This window comes from Blennius ocellaris (assembly GCF_963422515.1).
Source record: "Blennius ocellaris genome assembly, chromosome: 5".
Taxonomy (NCBI): Eukaryota; Metazoa; Chordata; class Actinopteri; order Blenniiformes; family Blenniidae; genus Blennius; species Blennius ocellaris.
In genome coordinates, this window is record NC_137654.1 from 29,008,414 (window position 1) to 29,027,857 (window position 19,444).

The 19,444-nt window shown below is 47.7% G+C and overlaps 1 protein-coding gene across 1 annotated transcript; it reads right to left on the reverse strand.

The window, feature by feature from the left end:
- Nucleotides 1-3,745: 3,745 nt before the first annotated feature.
- On the reverse strand, nt 3,746-17,344 carry avpr2aa (arginine vasopressin receptor 2a, duplicate a). The gene is given in 8 exon segments (XM_080496006.1): nt 3,746-5,436; nt 6,512-7,097; nt 7,954-8,100; nt 8,326-8,571; nt 9,779-9,877; nt 9,879-10,159; nt 16,170-16,244; nt 16,997-17,344. Coding segments are annotated over 6 exon segments (1,557 nt in total). The 5' UTR covers nt 10,158-10,159; nt 16,170-16,244; nt 16,997-17,344; the 3' UTR covers nt 3,746-5,236.
- Nucleotides 17,345-19,444: the final 2,100 nt, after the last annotated feature.

Sequence of the window (19,444 nt, forward strand, 5' to 3'; positions counted from 1 at the left end):
TTTTTTTTTTTCCACCAACATGAAATCGGCCACATGATTTTGATGCACCAGCGCTTCCGGACTTTTAACACAAACATGCTTTTTTTTTTTGAAAATATTGTTATTACCAATAACAGTTTTGGATTTGCTTTGTTATCGGATCCGTGGAATCACGAACTACCTGCTCCTGACTTCAGGAGGCGTGTCCAAAATTGTAAACTTCTAAACAAATTTAACAAAAATTCTAAACATGAAAAAAATACAAATGTTGATAGACAGTTCAGAAAAGCAAAAGCATTTAACTCACGTGAAGAATTGTTAGTTCTAATGTATCTGACGATAGCATACATGTGATGGAAACGTCTATATTTTGACAAAAACCAAACAATTACTTCAGAAAATGACAACAATCTCAACATAAAGCCAATTTTAATGGAACCTTTTGGTGCAAAATACAGTGAAATGTCCAAGAAATATCTCATAACTGTTGCATTATACATTTTTGTTAACAAACTTTGAGGCTCGTTTGACAGCAATGAGGTAGCCAATATCTCAGGTTAGGTCTCAGGAGATGTGTTTAAAAAAAAAAAAGAAGAAGGTTTTGGCCCACAGGCTTTCTGTTTAACACCCCTGGTTGATGGGATCTGACAGTTAAACTTGACTGAACAACAACTCTGCCTCTCCGTATCGTTTACATTCTGGTAGACACACCAGATATTCCCCATTCATGGCGGCAAACAACATGAAATAGATGAGATCCTCCCCTGTTAATAGATGAACTTTACCCTTTACGAACGCAAGGTCAAGTTTGTTTTTGTCTCTCGAACGCGTGGGGCGGGACTCGTCCCGAGGGAGCCCGGAGAGCCTCGACACGTCAACGTCAACAACCTCTTCAACTTCTGAGGAGAAATCGTGGTGAATGGAAAAGAAACGTGTGGCTGGAAAAGCTCGTTTCATTAAATCACAGATTGTTATGCCTTAATTTGTTGAGGACTAATTAAAATGATAAAACGAGTGTAAAAACCTTAAAAATTTTTTTAAAAAAACAACAACTCCCAAATACCAAATTAAAAAGCCTGCATCACGCACACAAGGAGAGTTTTTTTTTTTTTTTTTTTTTTTAGAAAGATAGTTAGAAAAATCAAGTTTTTAAACCCTTTGAGGCTCATCCTCCCTGAACCCCCGACACAGTCGATCATGTCACTGGTTATGAAGGGTGAGGAAAAGAAGAATCCATTATGTCAATGTGGAGGCAGAATGATCTGTGTGTGTGTGTGTGTGTGTGCTGTCAGGCAGAGAAAAGCCGCTCTGACAGAGGTTGTGTGTGTGAGAGAAGCCCCGGCTCCGGGCGCAGACACCGGCGGGCTTAGTGAGATTCAGCAATGTGGAAACTGGCGTCGCGCGAATGATTCTCACATGGAGTCACACTTTTCCGCCGGTGCCACGGAGTCCTGCGACTCCTGCCGGCCGGCCACGCTTTGGCGCGAGTCGACAAGGCCGCGTGCGTCGATACCGGCTGATCGTAGACGCGACTGTATCTTCTCACGCACGACTTCCCCCTTCCTTCACTGCAACAACAACAGCGATTGTTGGGGGATTTTACACGGCGAGGCCCCTTTGCTGGACGTTTTCGGCTCCAAAACGAAAGAGGCCCGTCGCCGTCCGGGGAGGACCGGCTCTCCCAGCCGCTGTGTCTTTCTCCTCGTTATCTCCTGCTTCCTGCTCTGTTTTAGGGGATCATCTAATCCGCTTCTCCTGCCAAACATATGTGGGAAACCTGCCAATTTGCTGTCCGTCACTCTCTTCTTCGGTTTTATGCGAGTTTTTTTTTTTTTTTTCCTTCCTTTTTCCGCAGTTCGTTTCAGCATGTCCTTCATAGTTTACATGAGAAGGTCAGCTGCCGGGACGGAGCTTTTTTTTTTTTTTTTTTTTGTTGCCGTTGTACGTGCCCTGCTAGTGGCTGGCCCCGAGCCATGAAGAACTCTGTTAAACAGGAGCAGACGCATCACAACAAACCAATTCTTGGCGCATAAATCTTGCTGAACGAGCTCTGTTCCCATAAAAAAGCTTCTTTTTTTCCTTTTTTTTAAAAATCAGACGCTGTCCACATGCCTGTTTTTACTATGAAGAAATAATGCGCTGGTCTGTTGAGGTGTAAACACAAAGCACGCTTTCCGTAATGAAAACAAGGTGGCTGAACGTGATAAAAGCTCACCTTGATCCCTCCGGCTCTCCAACAAATCACCTCTCATGAGTCCATAAATACTTTTGGTAAAATGTGGCGTGAGCTTTTCTGCAGAGAGACGTAATAAAACGGAACACGTTGCTTTGTTTAGCAAGAAAAGAAAGAAATAAAAAAAAGGCCGTAAAGAGTGGCGGGGTATTGTGAAGAGTGAAAATGAAGGGGTAGGATTTCATTGTTTTTCTTTCGCTCCGTCTCATTATAAAGTCTGATGCTCCAGTGCTTCCTGCTGACGGGCCGGCTGGGGAAGTCAGTGCGGGCCAGATTGACCTCTCGGTGTCTCGGAATGAGCTTAGGAGCTCCGCGGTCGCGGATTAAGCGGCGGAGACACATTGCTCAGTGTAGTAAAGCTTTTGGCTCCACATGTGATTTACACCAACTCAGACCAGAGGAGTGGTGGTGGTGGTGAGCGACTGTCACTCTTTCAGCCGCTGGGTGGCCCTTAAATTGATTTGAATGGAGAAGTCGCCCTCTTTCCCTGCCCTTCACCAAGTGCTCGTTTATTTCCTTCGTACGCCGTCGCTGGCAGGAAGAGCCGCCGCTCCGTCCGTAATGAAGGGCTGACCTTGAGTTGAGGCATCAGCATGGAAACCACGCGCATTAGGACATTCAAGCCTAAACAACACCCACATTCTCACACACACGTCGCGAGATTAGAAAAAAAAAAAAAAAAAAAAGCCCAGTTCTAACGCCTGTGGTCCATTCATCATCGGCTCTGACAGCTGAGGGATGATGGTGGTCGCGGCGCTAATAGCAACTATCGGGTCCTCCTGTCCTGAAGGCAGCAAAAGACAAGAGGTCCGACGGGAAACTCTCTGCTGCGATGGAGATATTTATAGCAGATGTTTGTTCCAGCTCGTTCTCTGCCCACATGTATTATTTAACCGTTTAATGTTCACTAATGGCGTGTGTGTGTGTGTGTGTGTGTGTGTGTGTGTACAGAGAGCGCCGATCGTGCTCGAGCCTCGCTCATTGATCTGGACGGGGCCCCGGAGGCCCCACCCCGCCTCGCGGCTTCCTGACGGGAAGACGTGAAACACGTGAGCACGCCCGGAGGTTTTGGGAGAAGTTCATCTATTTCCTGACATAACAAAGCGAGGCGCGGGACGCCGCCGCCGCCGAGTTTGATTTGGCAGGGAATCAAACGGGGGCTTGTGTCTGGGGAACAAACGCACAGTTTGGCGTGTTGAAAGCCCAAACAGAGGAAAAGGTGAGGCTGCTGGAGGAGCGATCCTGAGACACCTTGAAAGCATCCCAGCATTGTTCCTGCAGACACACACACAACCCCCCCCCCCCCCCCCCCCCCCCCAATAGTTCTCTCGTGTAAGAAGCGAACAGCTCGGGGAAATAAAAAGCAGAAAAAAAAGAAAGGATTATTTACAGAAGCAGCTGAAGTCGACAGTTGCTCCAAATGCAGTAAAACGTAATCTCGTTTTATACACACCGTTTGTACGGTGGCTTACATAATCAGTGTTGCTATTTATGGTCTCGGTCATAAGTTATTTAAAAAAAAAAAAAAAAAAAAAACACTACTCGAAACGCAGTAACTACAACTTCATTATATAAATATGCGTTTGTGTGTGTATTTAGATTTTATACAACAATAAATACAAAAAAAAAAAAAGTAATGGCAACACGTGGCTGGTGGTGTGATGTAACGCGTCCGCTGGTCGCTCTAAGAATAACATGGCTGACATCACCTGAAGATTAATCCAGTGAGGGAGGCCCCGGATAAACTGTCCGCCGACACTCCAGGCACGTGGAGGCAGAGTTCTTCCCCTAAAGTAGTTTGAAACCACATAAAACAATGAATGCTTCTCTGTCGCCAACTGTTCGGACGTACAAGAGGATCTAAAGTCGAGCTTCGCAAAGTCTTTGGTTTGACTGCGCCGTCCACCACATACACAAACACAGACCATTACAGGATTTACATTCAGCTTTTACCTTAAACAAAAGTGTCATAATATGTCATGTGCCTTATTTTTAGTTTTTTTTTTGTTAATAAATATTCTGTACATTGTCTCTGTACATGGAATGTTGTTGATCGTTTCCTTCCCGTGTCGTGGCGTTCTCGTCCGACAGGAAGGCCCTTTAGCGTACCTCATACTCTCGTGTTTTTTACAAAAAAAAAAATACAACCACACAAGCTGTGGCCAAACCTAAGTTGTGGCAACCCCGACGGCTGGCGTAAATCCCTCCGTTCCGAACAACAAACTGCTTGTTTGTTGAGAGTTTTTTCGGTCTCTGCCGCGTCTGGAAGTGTCGTCCTCATGAGAGGACGCCGCTCTATCGCACTCACAAATCAGCATTGTTCCTCAGAACAGAATTCCTCCCCAGTTATTATGAATTCGGCCCCGAGCGTCCGTCACTGATCCACTTTCTTTGATATAACAGAGTTTGTTCACATTATTAGATTTCATCCGCGGCCTTCCCAAGGGCCGCTCCTGCAGCTTTAACATCCGTGACGTCCCGTGTCTGTTTTTTTCGGCCCGACTGCAGCCTCGCTCTGTTTTTGCTGTCTGCATGTGTTCCCTTGGTTCGCTCTCATTCGTCCTGCCGCATGGTTTACTCTACACCCGTGGATATGTCTGCAGCTTTGTACATTAGGCGTGCCATAAGTCCATGAGCGCGATGATCCACCCCTCGCATTCCTCTTGCTCCACCATGTCTGAGCTTGGCAGGTTTATTTTTTTTTTTCTCTCTCTCTCTCTCTCATTTTCTCTTTTCATACGAATCACTGCACAGGTCCTGTTTAACGGCAACTGGGGGTGAAAATGTCTTTACCTTCAAGGCCGGTATCGTATTGTCGATGCGCTGAAATGAAGGTCTATCCTTGACGCTGACACCTTCAATTGACACCCCTTTTTTTTTTTTTCCTTTCCTCACTGCCAATGTCCCGCTGACAGTGCAGCTGCGATCCGTCGCTCAAAAACATCTGGCGCCGCTCTGGGACTGGGATTTGTGGCGGCTGCGTTTGGCGGCGGAGTCGTCCGTCTCCCGTCCCGTCGACTCCCGTCAGTACGGAGGTTCTTTGGTGGTGGAGGTGTGCGTGGTGGTGGAGTCGTCGGGGATGGAGCCCCGGCGGCCGGGGCGCGAGCGGCAGTGCAGCAGGCCCTGCATCTCTCTGGACACGCTGCTGGAGAAGGCCGTGTAGATCCACGGGTTGGTGCACGAGTTCAAACTCGCCAGCAGCATCAGGATGGTGAAGGCTATTCCTGCAACGCAGACACGGGCGTAAAAAAACAACCAAAAAAAAATGCATTGTTTCCTCCGACGTAAACATAAACGCTCCTATTCAGTCTGAATATAGAGCATTTCTGGCTGTTTGTCTTTTTATTTCCTTCCCGAACCGCAGCGGGACTGTAAATATCCCAGAATATCTCCGTCCAGATCCTTTAGGTTTGATAAGAAGCGTATTCGGTACTGGAGCCAAGCGAGGACAACAGATAAACACAAACAAAAGTCAGGCGGCTGATAGTCATCTGCCGCTTGTCTGCCAGTGAAGACTCAATTATTTGTCCGCGTCCTCGTCCATACACTCGTGTGTGTGTTTGTTCGTGTGTCTCGACCCGCGATTCTGCTCGTGCTTTTCACTCACGTTCGCAAGCTTCTGGCACAGGTCATTGTTGATGACATGTCAACATCTGGCCGCATTGTTAAATCAGCAGGGGACATAAACAGTTTTTTTTTATTGGCCTCTGGTGTTTGTCTTTAGTTTGAGAACGGAGGACACCCACTTGGTCCGTCCTGTCGGGAGCATCTTAATGCTGCGCCATCGACGGAATCAACTGACAAACATGGTGTTTGTGTCCAAACCAAGAGGTCGCGGTTGTCATTTGAACCGGCGTTTGACTCCCCGCCGCGCCGCCTGAGCTGCAGCTTGTCCTGAGAATAACCGTCGGGTCATATCTGGACTGGTGAAGATGGACGCCGGCTCTGATCTCAGGTTGTTGTGATGAATTAGACAACAAACGTTTAGCTTTGGCCTGCCCAGAGTGCAAAAAGGGAGAGGTTGCACATTAAAGGCAATTAAGTGGATTAACTTGGCTGAACAGGATCAATCCATCTGGGAAAAAACAACCTTAATTAATTACTTTAAATCCCTGAAACGCATACATTTGTTTTTGTCGCTTGTTGAGGTGAGCCCTCCCGGACCCGGACCACCTCGGTCTTCTCACTTAGTTGTATCGAGCGGCTCCTTTGTTTTTTTCGTTTTTAATCATTTCGGAGGTCTGTCCACGACAAACATCCAGTCTCACAACCCGCAAAGAGAGTTTTGAAACCACTGACCTTGGTCTGGGGGATTCGGGTCCCACGCCGCCCACAACTGCACGATGAAGTACGGCGACCAGCAGACGGTGTAGACCAGGACGATGACCAGGGTCATGCGCACCGTCTTGGACATGGCTTTCGTGATGCTCGGCGGCGGCGTGGGCGGCGGGTGTGGCGGGGCGTAGTCGAGGGAGCAGCGGGGAGAGCCGCTGTACGCCTCGTGGCCGTCCGGGCCGGTCCGCGCTTGTTGCTGCTGCTGCTGCTGCTGCTGCATCGGCGCCGCCGCCGCCGCCGCCGCCACGTGTTCCCCGCAGCAAGTGTTGTATTGAATAGCGGACGGCACGTAGTCGTAACAATCGCCCGTCTGGCTGTTCCGGAGGTTATTGTGGGGGTTGTTGTTTGTACCCTTCAGAATCGGTCCTCCCCTCCCGTCCCGGCCCCCTCCCCCCGACGTCCGTCTGCCCCTCTCCCTCTCTCTCGACCGCTCGTCCCCCTTCTTGAATTTGTGGAAACGAAAGAAGATCTCGCTCTTCTTCAGCTCGGCCATCACCATCCGCTCCGACTTCAGGTAGATGTTGTTGTGAATCTCGCGAAAGATTCTTATCTGTGTCGAGGGGGGGGAAACAAAAAGAGGAATATTGTAAAAAGCCAATCAAAAATGACATATTTTAGGCACAGAAGATTAAAGTTAATGGGGGAAATGTCTGAGTTAGAAGTTTCTCTTTGCACCGTCTCTCTGTCAACATCAGCCATAAACCAGGACCGGACATTTTTATTATTTTATTACGCATCAGACTTCCTTTACTACACTTCAGACCAGCTACCATAAAATGCAATCGCAGTAATATTGGCTTGTGATATAATCACTTAAATGTTGCAACGCAAGTCATTTTTCTTTATTCGTTGCATTAAACTCGAACCCCCTCGTACGTTTTGCTGGAAACAAATATATGATATATTCGAAATGATTCACCCGAATCAAACTTCTCAAATTACATCCCTCTGCACAAACATCGTCTGTTTCTTTTCGCAAAGTGCCAGCTCTTCTTTGTCAAATTGAAATCTGATATCGAACAAAGGTCAGGGATTCTGCTGGGATCTGCCACAGTTCACTTCCTGGCAGGAGGTTCTCAGAGTGGGCAGCCGTCTCAGCAGTGGACGTCCAAGTGCTGTGTTAATTAGGGGAAATAGTTGGACCCCACAAATATCTTTCCTTAAATAGAGCGGACCGATGGGAGGCAGCCCAGAAAGCCTATCCGCCATGGGATGCGACATAACACCACGCGGCTCCCCGCAGGTTCCTGAACAATGGCTGCCGAATACTCACTTCAGGGAAACAATACGGCGTTTCATTCACGCCTTCGAGCTCCATTATTGGATCCTGTTGTTTTGAGCGCGTCACGCCACGGCGGCTAGTTGTGTACAGTGTGCAGAGCGGAGGCGGCGCAAACCAGTATTACCTGACAGATGGTGATGATGAGGGCGGGCAGGACGAAGACGGCCACCGTCATCCACGTCACGTAGGCCTTCAGCCCCCATGGCTTGGTAAAGTGGCCCCAGCACTCAAACTCCCCGGGACCCACCTCCGAGCGAGAGAAGATGAACACCTGACAGACGTGACAGAAGCGGGGGGGGGGGGGGGGGGGGGGGGACGGGACGGGACGGTCAAGCTCACCCGCGGACTCACAGGTTTCCTTTCCCGTCAGCTGAGCTGCACTTAGCTCATTAACTGGACATCGACATCTTGAGTTCAACCGCCGAGCGCTCGTTTCCTTTATCGCCATGTGTTGTGTGTGTGTGTGTGTGTGTGTGAAAGGTTTATCCCAGCCTACCTGTGGTATGCTGAGCACCAGTGCCAGGGCCCATGCAATAATGACGGGGGTGTTCCAGCGGGACATGGCCCCCCCGCGGTAGGCCTGCAGCGGGCAGCAGATGGCATGGTGCCGGTCTACTGTCATGGCAACTATCATGTAGGACGACGCAAACATGCCCACAATCTGCAAGTACTTGATGGACCGGCAGAGCAGGTCCGGTCCCTGAAACCGCTCGGTGATGTCCCATATCAGCTGAGGGAGGACCTGGAAGCATGGATTAAAAAAAAACAAAACACAATCATAAATTACTAAGCGTGAGTCACGACGCTCAGTGGCCAAAGTCATTCTTCCCAATCCGGTTCCTCAAGGTCTACCGTCACGCACGTTTCAGACCGTCCTCCATGTTTCCAGCACACTTCTATTGGTGTGTGTTGGAGCAAAGAGAGACGTCTGGAAAACGGGGCAGTGGTCCTTGAGGACGACCGCGCTAAAGGTTTGAACAAAATGAAAACAAGCGCAGACTTGGCATTGCTTGTTCAAACATGTGGAAGTTCTGCTACTACGGGACGCACTGAAAATCCCGTGTTTAGAATAAGTGACGCTTCACAAGTTTTGTCGTCGCAAATGTAGAATATCAGCTGTTTCGTAAGTAAATGAACGGAGATACGTTTGGGTTTTTTTTTTTCAGGCTGATTGTTTTCATGTAAATTGGCTTTTTTGTACAAAGAAAACACAAATTTAAAATCTCCTGTTTACGCTCGATGCCACTCCTGTTGTTCCTACATGATCACCCGCAATTCACACACAAAGTAGAAACAGGTGTATTTGTATTAGCAAGTAGTTTAACCTGTTTTATACAGGATCTTGATAAATGAGGTAGAAGATTACATCTCTTACTATGAATTAAATACAGTGTTCAGAGATTGTCCCATTTTAAACAGGTTTTTGATACGTTTTCATTGTAGGACGCATACAGAAAGGAAACCACAAGCTTTTTTCTTTCGATATTTATTATTATTGAAAGAAGCAAATTAAATGCATGGAGATTTAAAGGCTCTATGACCTTATTAAACTGACTTTTCCGTTCTTTTTTTTCCAAAAGTGTTACTTATTGTAAAAATCTAAGATCTCTTTGATTTTCAGGCCTACATATTCACTGATAATTACCCCATCTGCTAGGTCACTGCCACCCCAGGCCAGTTACGTTGTTGTTAGATTTGAGCCCCTTAATCAAAGTTGGAATAAATCTCATTAGCTTTTCAAGTTATACCATGATCAGTTGATCAAAGTGCTGAATGCAGGAATCATAAACATAATCCTTTATGAAGGAAGTGAATCTTCAAATAATTAAATAACGCATTGATTACCGCTTTCTTTCCATCCGCTCCACTTCCCACAAGGGATCTTTACTAATCCGACAGATCGGTTGCGACCGTCGCGTCTTTATTTCCGGGCGCACCCGAGCACTGACCTGAAACAGCGCCACCACCAGGTCGGCCACGCACAGGTTGACCATGAAGACGTGCATGGGCGCGTTGTGCTTCCTCCTCCTCAGCAGCACCCACAGCACCCAGGCCGTTCCCCAGCGTGGTGAGCGCCAGCACCACCCCGAGCACCGCGATCTCCGCCCGGGCCAGGCCCAGGTCCCTCACCCGGGGCTGGGGCGTGGCGCGGGGCGAGCTGCTGGAGCCATTCTCGGGGAAGATCCCGAACAAGGACCCGCCGCTGTGCGAGGCGTTGAAGGAGTTCAGCTCGGAGACGAAGGCGGAGGAGAAGTCGTGTCTTGCCGTGGCGCCCAGAGAGGACAGGCCTAACCCATCCCAGTCCGTCTCCGCGCTGATGCTTTCCATTCCTGTCAAACAATCCCCGCCATTAATGAGACACAGTTGTTGTTTTGCGGGTTCGCTGAAACGAGGTCCCGCTAAACATGGAGCAGGTCACAAGACACGATGTTAAAAAAAAAAAAGGAAGAACGTATGGCACAAAGAGTTTGCTTGTTCTGAACCGTCAGACGCGTCCACGTTGTGCCTCCTGCCCCGTTCCCGCATTTGGCCCCGACGTTTGTCAGCTGAGTTGTTTGGTTAGCACAACGTGTCTTTATGAAACGGCTGAGTGTCCGAACCATAACACTTCATTTGACATGAATGTCGACGAGGGAATTACTGACAGGGGCTTTTGTTGCGGCGGCTTCACATCGCGGCCGACAAACAGCTTCCCTTGTGCAGCATCAAGACGTTTGAGCAAAACTAATGAAAGCCAGACATCGGACCAATTACGCCGCCATGTGAATGGAGCTGCCCCTCAAATTTTTTAATAAGTTTTCGGGCCGTCTTGTTTGTGCGTCTCTCATCGCTCCCGGTTTCTGTCTGACGCAAGTCCGGAGCAGTTTATTTTCCTTCTCATACTTTCTCAAGGTTGATTTGACAGCTTTCCCTTCAATCCCTCCACTCTTATTCCTTCACCTCCCCTAATCGCTATCATCCCATGCTTTCCCCCATACATTCCTGTTTTCCCTGTTTTCGTTCCTCCTCCTTCAGATTTCTCTCATGCATCTAAGTGACCCCCCCCCCCCCCCCCCCCCCCCACCCCACCCACGATCATACTATCCTTTTATCTCGATGAATTTTACATTTATTTGTCTTGGCTTATAAATAAATGGCTAAAAGGAGCATCAGGTTGATAGAAATGACATGACAATTTAAGTAACGGGAGGCCGAGGGATGCTGGGTGCAGCCTTGGTCAAACAAACTGCAGAATAAAGTATGTGAAGATAGAGGCCGTGTGGGGAAAGGGGAAAAACGGAACAGGCCAGAAAAGGTAACAGAATAGATCTGTGAAGGAGGACGATAAGATAAGGTGTCCAAATATAGTTGTAAAGAGAGTTGTGTATCATTATCTGTCCTGGAGGGTTCCCTGATTGACGCCAGACTGAAGTAACGTTTTCAGCAAGGAGTGGCCGGACACACAAGCCGAGTCGGCGCTGGAAACTTTCCACGCCTAAAAATAGGACCCGAGGACGACGGCCGCGGCAATTAAGCAATCGAGTACGACAAACACGACATCGCGGAGTTTGTTCTCACCACACCGACCTCAATTATCAATTTGCTTTCGGTAGTGCGCCGGCTGCGATAACACAGCTGAGGATACTGTCAGGCCCCGCGTACCGACTTCCAGCCAGAGGAATGCATGAACGCATGACGGGCCAGGCCAGCTGGAATCCACCGCACGGCACCAGAGGAAGAGCTGTGCGTCAAACCGGGAGAATCTGAGCAGAACCGTTTTTCTGAGAAGACCGACAACTGCTCCCCGCTCCGGTTCGAACCGATTCCCTCCGCTGCCGCGCCGGGACGACCGCAACGCTGCCTTAAATGGCTCAAACCAAATCAAACATCCATTATGTGCCGCTTCGCCTTCAGCGGCTTTCATAACTATTTATTATTTGGCTCCGTCCAGCGACACTTCAGATCAAAGGAGGCAATATTCCTGCTTGTTATGGGTTTATTGCGCTTCTTCAATTAGAGGTTCAAACAACGTGCCCCCTTTCTTTTTCCCCCCATCAAGGACTCACGGGGGGCCCCTATTCATCAGAAACCGAAGAGCCTGGTGCCCCCCCTCTGTAATTGTAGCAGAATTCATGTGAGGATTCTTTGTGCGGCTGCCCCCCCGACATAATCTCATGATGTGTATTTGCCCATGTGACCAATTTCTGATGTGAAATTCTTTTGTCAAGAGTGTCTCAGGTCAGATTTGGAGTAATGGCGCGTAGGAAGGTGACTTAATACCTACATGGCCTTTGAAAGGAATCCAGGTCACGCTGCTCTAATAAGCCGTATTTTACACAAGCATAAAGAAGAAACCGCAGCAGCCGTGTCATCGCACTGCCGGCGGAGTATTCCCGTCGCACCAAACTATTGTTCTCAACAGTTCTTTCCGAGTAGCCTCCGTTTTTCCCGAAGGACACCATGTGATTTCTCCGAATGCGCCCGGGGCTCATTTGCATTGCCTGCACATCCAAGAAATGAAGATGAATTGTCTTCACATTGCTCAACGCAACTGATCCGTGATCACAGCGCGAAAGCAGAACTCTTGGCAGCGGCGGCCCCCTTTTCAGAGGACCATGTTTCTTAACCTGAAGCTAAGAAAGTGAGGAATGTCTGCAGACCCTGACGGAGGCACGTTAATGTATTCCCGGCGCATCACATCGTCCGTCCGCCCGCCTCGCCCCCCCCGATGTATGGCGGGAATCACTCAACCCCTCCAACTGGACGGACGGCGGACGCTGCCTCTCGTCACTGTTGAAGCCTTCGCTCTGATTAATGGCGGTCGGTCCCTCCCTTGCTGGCGTCTCCAGAGGCAAACGAGTGTGCAAAAACAAAACGAAAAAAATCCATTTCCATGAACTCCCCATCCCGCGGTGCCTCCAGGGACGGAACAAGCAGGTAGTTAAGGTGTTACACGTTCGCGAGAAACTTTACGGGGAACAAACCACTCGCATCTTTCAACGTCTCAGACATCCCTGCCTGCTGCTCACACATGTTTTGGTCATTCTCTTTGACAAAACTACGTCACCTTCCAGCTATGCCAAGATCCAAACACAATCTGTTTTTTTTTTGTTTTTTTTGTCCAAGTTCTTTTCAAACATCACAGAGTTTGTTAAGAGCCGAATGCCTTATGGAAACGTCCCTCGTCATATGGTTCGTTGGATTAAGTAAACGCAAACTGGATTTGGGCTTTTGAAAGATGTTTTATTGATTTAATGAGACTTGTATATGAAACAAGATTATTATTATTTCTTTTTTGTTAAAGACTGTAGCTGACCTTTCTGGTGGGCACAACACTGTAATCATGTCCCAACTGTGTAAAATGAAGTGACAGCTAAGGATTATGGCAAAAGCAAAAAAAAAAAAAATCAATTCAAGATAAAGAAGCTGTTTGGTTTGTTGCATCCATCTTCCAAACAGGTTTATCCAATTCAGCATGGAGCCGGTCCCAGCTAGCAATGAACAAATGCGGATTACACCCTGTTACACCCCTGACACGTCTGCAGTGCCAGTGCACACACACACACACACACACACACACACACACACACACACCCAAACACACAAACACACACACACCAGGAACTTCTTAGGGTTACCAATTAACCTCAGCTGCTTGTTTTTGGACTGCGGCAAGAAACCGGACGACCACAGAAAACATACAAAGTCCACAGGGAAAAGCCAACCTGGACTCAAACCAGGCGCCTGGTCACTGTGCAGTTACAGGGCTTCCCACTGCTCCACCGTGCCGCCCGGGCTCGGTTCGTCACGACAGAAGAATGAACTGGATTTAAACCGCGACTTTTTTGTGTGTGTTTTTTTTTAGCAATAATTGTTGCTGTGAGTGAACATTGAAGTCTCAGTAAGTCATTACGATGATCTGTTTAGAACCACTCTTAATCTCTCGCCGACCGAGCCAACGGTTCACCGAAGCAGAAGCAGAAGTCTCCAGTCGAGAGCAGCTCTGGGGATGTTTCACTAAAATCCTGTTTACTCGAGTATTAACTGGTGAACACAAGAGTTCCTCATGACGGGACTGTGAAAGATATCTGACCGTAATTAACGTGAACATTTCTGCCGCCTGCATGCGGGCCGATTATCTCTGCGGCTTGTTACTTCATCAATCTGTTTCCTCTAAGAGACTTCTTTGTTGAATTAACTGATTCTACTTTGTTTTTTGTTTTTTTGGACGACAGTTAATCTGATAGCTTTTAAAAGAGTCACCGCTATAATCCAGATTTAGTAAGATTAACACTAATTGAGAGAGGAAGGGGAATTAAAAATCCTATTTTATTTGTTTTCTAGTTTGTTTTTAGTTTGTGGGAATTTGTGCCGTGACTTCAGTCGACGCCTCAGCAGGACACTTTCCTCGGTGAACTTGTGCGCTGGTGCAATAATCCAAACCCAATGAGCGACCCAGCACTTCCCTGCCACCGTGTTTGTGCTGATCGGCCTCTTGACTTGTTCCCTTCGACCAGTTCTGAGCAAATCTGATTAATGAGGACCTCCGCTAGTCTCGCTGGCAGCCCCGCGGTCCACTCTGAGCCCGTTCACATGCACTGGCCCATGTCTCTGCTCCAAACCTCCTTCTGATGACGCTTCGTGAATCGGTTTTGGCGTCGTTTATTATCGCCCTCATTGATCAACTGAGGCCGACGGGAAGCAGAATCTAAATGGTCTGTCCCAGTCTGACAGCGAGTTAACGCACGAGACGAGCGTTCGCCGCACGGCGCAGGTCCATGAGCGTCGACATGCTGCTTTTCTCCCTTTATTTACATATCGATCAATAGATTCTTGCACAATAACGGCCTCAATGAGTCATGTGGGGGAGACAAACTAGGCCCGTTGCCGCATTTCATCTGCATGATAAAGCCAATATGACTACGGCCTGGAGCCCCCACATATCAGCAAATTAGATCCCCCACCGGCACACACACACACACACACACACACACACACACACACACACACACACACACACACACACACACACACACTCGCACGCAAGCATAAATTCGCCTCCGCAATGAGTTGGCTCAATGACAGGTGTAGACTCTGTATATATTTATGCATTTCCTGTTTGTGGCTGCACCTGCTGTACTCATTAAAAAAATCAGCCTAATAGCTCTCTCGCTATCCGGGATTTATTCCTTTCAGTTTCTAGCGTGCCGGTACTGGCCTCCGCCGCGAAACGCAGCCCGCATGAGCAATAAGAGCACCCGCTCTCTGACTGTCCTGCCCAAACAGCCCATTAAACGTTAATCATGTGGGACCACACCTGGCTGCACACACACACACACACACACACACACACACACACACACACACACACACACACACACACACACACACACTGCGATGTTGTGCACGTGTGCTCCTCCACTTATGCCTCCACAAATATTGCAGTTAATTTCTTTTTATCTTCTTTTTCTTTTTTCTTTACCCCCATAAAGCTTCGAGGCAAAACACACGTGGTCTGGTGTCGAGGAAGGTCCAAGCTCCCTTATCATCACTGATAAAAAAAAAAAATAAAAAAAACGACTCATAAGACCACTGACTGTTGTTCCTGTTATGTATCATTAACCAGCCCACTGCCAACAAACAACGTTCCCGACACGAAGCAAGAACCGGTCGTCCGTCACAAGGCCGGTGCAGAAGTCAGGGGGGGGGGGGGACGCTGAATCCCGGGGCATGGGGTCTGCATCCCCCCCGGCCTCGGCCTCAAGCAGGCCCCACAATGAAATGATTCTCTGTGAGACACATTGCTAATGTGGCTGTGAAAACAACAGTAATGATGATGGTGATTTTGCCCGATGGAGCAACAGTCGGCAGGCAGTGTGTGTGTGTGTGTGTGTGTGTGTGTACGGAATGTGCAACACAGAAAAGGAGGGGAGGGTGCGTAATTAATGGACAAAAGTCTTTTTCAAACACTCGCAATATAAACAGAGGCCCTGCAATTACTGAAGAGCCTCTGCCAAGATTTGTTGATACAACTGACAAGTCGAAGGCGTTTCTTTTAAATTGTGGCAGAAAGTCAGAAATCGACTCGCCGTTTTCTTTGTGAAGGTTTGGTGATTGCCTCTTCATTACTCAGCACAATTCAATCATCTCATTCCGAGACACATATTAAGGTTTGCCGTTGACTTTGTGGGCTTTGTGAGTAGCGTGTGTAAACACACACACACACACACACACACACACACACATACACACATACACTGACAGCAAATACCATTTTTTTTTTCTTTTCCCCCTGAAAACATGGGAAGGACATGAATGTGCACCGATACACATGAAACGTCTGCCCCCGTGGCCTCTCACCTTGTTGTCAGTGCATGGCCGGCTCTCTCACACGTGTCCTTTTTCTTTTGGGTGTGCTTTGCTCTTTGCCTCTGACTGTGGGACAAAAGCACCATTACACTCCATTAGCGTTACATGCAAGCGCAGATCACATCAGCAAGCTGACAGTTCCCGTGAGCTTTGTTAATCCATGGAACAAACTTTAGAGGAGCTCGTGCATTTCGTAATGGGGCCCGGTTATAAAATCCAACACAGAGGTCTGAATTAGGAAATCAGGACTGGTAAATATATATATATATATATATATGTATATAGATCTTTAATGGGGTCATTGAATGGGTTTTGTTGTTTTGTTTTCTTACTTGAAAAATCTAATAAAGTCAGGAATTGTGATCATGATAAGGTTGATATAAAACCATTTAATACATTTAGAATAATACTAATAATATTGATCCACAAGTTGTACAAGTCACTGGTGCAGCTTCTAAAAAGATTTAAGATGAGTTTGGCTTTTTCCCCCCCCCCAATTCTAAAACGCACACCTTTTCTCGTGAAATTAAGCTTCATTCACACCTTGAACTTGAAATTGTGTGAGGGAGTGAAAAACTAAAAAAAAAAAAGAACGTGTCAGGTGAGGAAATCTCAGGGTGGCCAATGAATAACTGCACCAGAGGCTTGACTGTCATATCAAGGTTTCATGCTTGCATCAGATCTGCTGCAGAGAAATGACCTAAATTGATCAGTAAACAAATTTGTCCCAGCACAACGTCAACCAGGTTCTGCAGATATATATATATATATATATATATATATATATATATATGGATTTAAATAAAGTAGGTACTTACTTATTTATGATCCTCCTCAGTGTTGAAGTTGAATCACAAACAGAAACATATTCCAAAATGTTCACATCTTCAATGCTCTCAGTGTGACATCAGCTGTTCTCTGAGTGTATTAGAATAGGCAGGAGGAAAGATCATAAAAAAAATTTTAAAAAATCAATTTCTCTTCATCAAAGTCAGGCAACTTTTTCTTTTTTCTTTTTTTTTTTTTTGTTCTTGGTCAGTGTTGAGGACGAAGTTGTGCAGGTCCTTTGTGTTTCCCCCACCACAGCGTTGCAGCTCAGCGTTGCCTCCCACAGTAATCCATTCGAGAGCCCATGTGTGCGTGTCCCGGGTCCTCCCGCCTCGCGTTGTGCCTTTGCAATGTGCTGCGTCTCCAACGCCACAAACAGAAATGAATTTGAGCTCCCGTCTGCTGCTACCTCAGCCCTTCCCTCCCTCCACATATCCCCTCCTCCTGGGTCAACCAGCCTGTCCTCTAGGACTGAGGGTGGAGCCTACAACCAGGAGTGGAGGGAGGATGTTACACATACCTATGAAGTCTATATATGAGAGAGGGAGGGAGGGAGGGAGAGAGAGAGAGAGAGATTACGGCTTCTGCACATGTGTTGTTGTGGTTAAGGTGCAGAGCACATACAGTGTACTGTATGGTTGTATTGAGGTAATGTGCAGGCGCCCTTCCAGATGAGTGAATGTGTGTGTGTGTGTGGCGTGCCTCCCCTCCTTGTGATGATTTACAGCCTGCGCAAGTCATTGATACACTCCTCCTGTGTTTCCATCCATGCGTCGGCGTGCCCCCTTTGCCGCCCGTCCTCTTTTGATGCTGGAGGCCAAAGGGCCGAGGCGCTCCGCCTAACCAGGAGTGCCAATTGGCTGAGTCAGCGCGACTCTCGGCGGGTCACACCTTCAGCGTACACACTGAAGGTTATTGCACAAAAAAGAAAGAAAAATATGCTGTCTCTCAATTTTATTGTCAAGGATTCACACATACACACACACACACACACACACACACACACACACACACGACGGTCAGGTAATATCATTGGTATTCAAAGCCTCCAGGTGAATTCATATATTCACACACAAATAAAAATCCAACAAAGATTTACTCAGATTTATCTTATCTTAGGCAAGCGGCTTCCTCTTTGCTTCCCCCCCCCCCAAAATCACAAAAACTGTATATTTTCAACAGTAGCTCACATAGATAAAGTGTGTTTACTCTCCGTCTGGCCTATCACAAGACGCTACACAGTCCCCCGATGTCGGTTATTTTATTTTATTTTTATTTTCCGTCCCGCCAGGTTCACATAAGACGTCTCCCTCAGTCAAACCTCTGCGTCCTGCTGCCGGGGAGGTGGGACAGTAAGCTCCCTGAGAATCACTCTAATGTAATTATCCTGGCTCCTCCGGTCTTAGCGGACGCTTTGTTGTCGAGCAGTAAAGCAGCAAAATTAATTCACAATCCACTTTGCTCCCTATATGTGACGGCCGACGAGCGAGGAGACCCAGTGGGGAGTGTCGTGGGGCGGAGTGGGGGGGGGTATTAGCCCAACAAATGAATTCTCCTTGAATAAACGACGAAGTGATGACGACAGATCCCCGTGGAAGGACCGAATCCGTTCGCGGGAACGTATTAATCCCCGAGATGCTAAAAGTGGGTTTTTTTGTTGTTGTTGTTTTTGCGGAGTTTGAACGTTCTCCCTGTGGAGCTTCGGTTTCCTCCCACAGTCCAACGATCGGAGCTGGATTTCCTGTCAGTGTGACCGCGTTGTTATCGGCTGGACAAACTTCCAGAGACAGAAGGCGGACGGTCGTTAAAACGGCCCGTGTTTACAGTGTCAACAGCTTTTACGCGTCACGCTGATGGTTGGACCTTCAAATATCTCAATCTGCGACAGCGTTTCCCTCTGAGATCCGGCCGGACGATCTCTCACACGCTTTGGTCCAGCTCCCAGCGTTGTGCCAGAAATAAAAAATGGCAGCTGTTTCCCCCTGAGAGAGAAAAGACCTTTTAAATTACTCCTCTCTGGGACTGCTTTCCACACACACACACACACACACACACACACACACACACACACACACACACACACACACACACACACACACATACACACACTCACTCACTCACATACGCAAAAAGAAAAACCCAAAAAGGTGTTGAGAAATACTGAAAAACTTTCACTGATATCGGATGATTCAGCCTCGGGGCTCCACGATCCGGAGGGAAAGCGAGATGGGCAAAGTCCAGGAATATTTTGAACGCGGTCCAAAAAGCACCCACTCAATCAAGATCGCTTTTCGGCCCGGCATGTTTGGCCTCATCGGTTGCTGTTCGAGAGCAGAAACATGGTTCCCATCAGACTTTCACTCGTCTCTCAGATGGACGAGCAGCGCCGGTGGGGGCTGTCCGACTCCCTGAAGGACAAACCTTCAATCCATCCTATT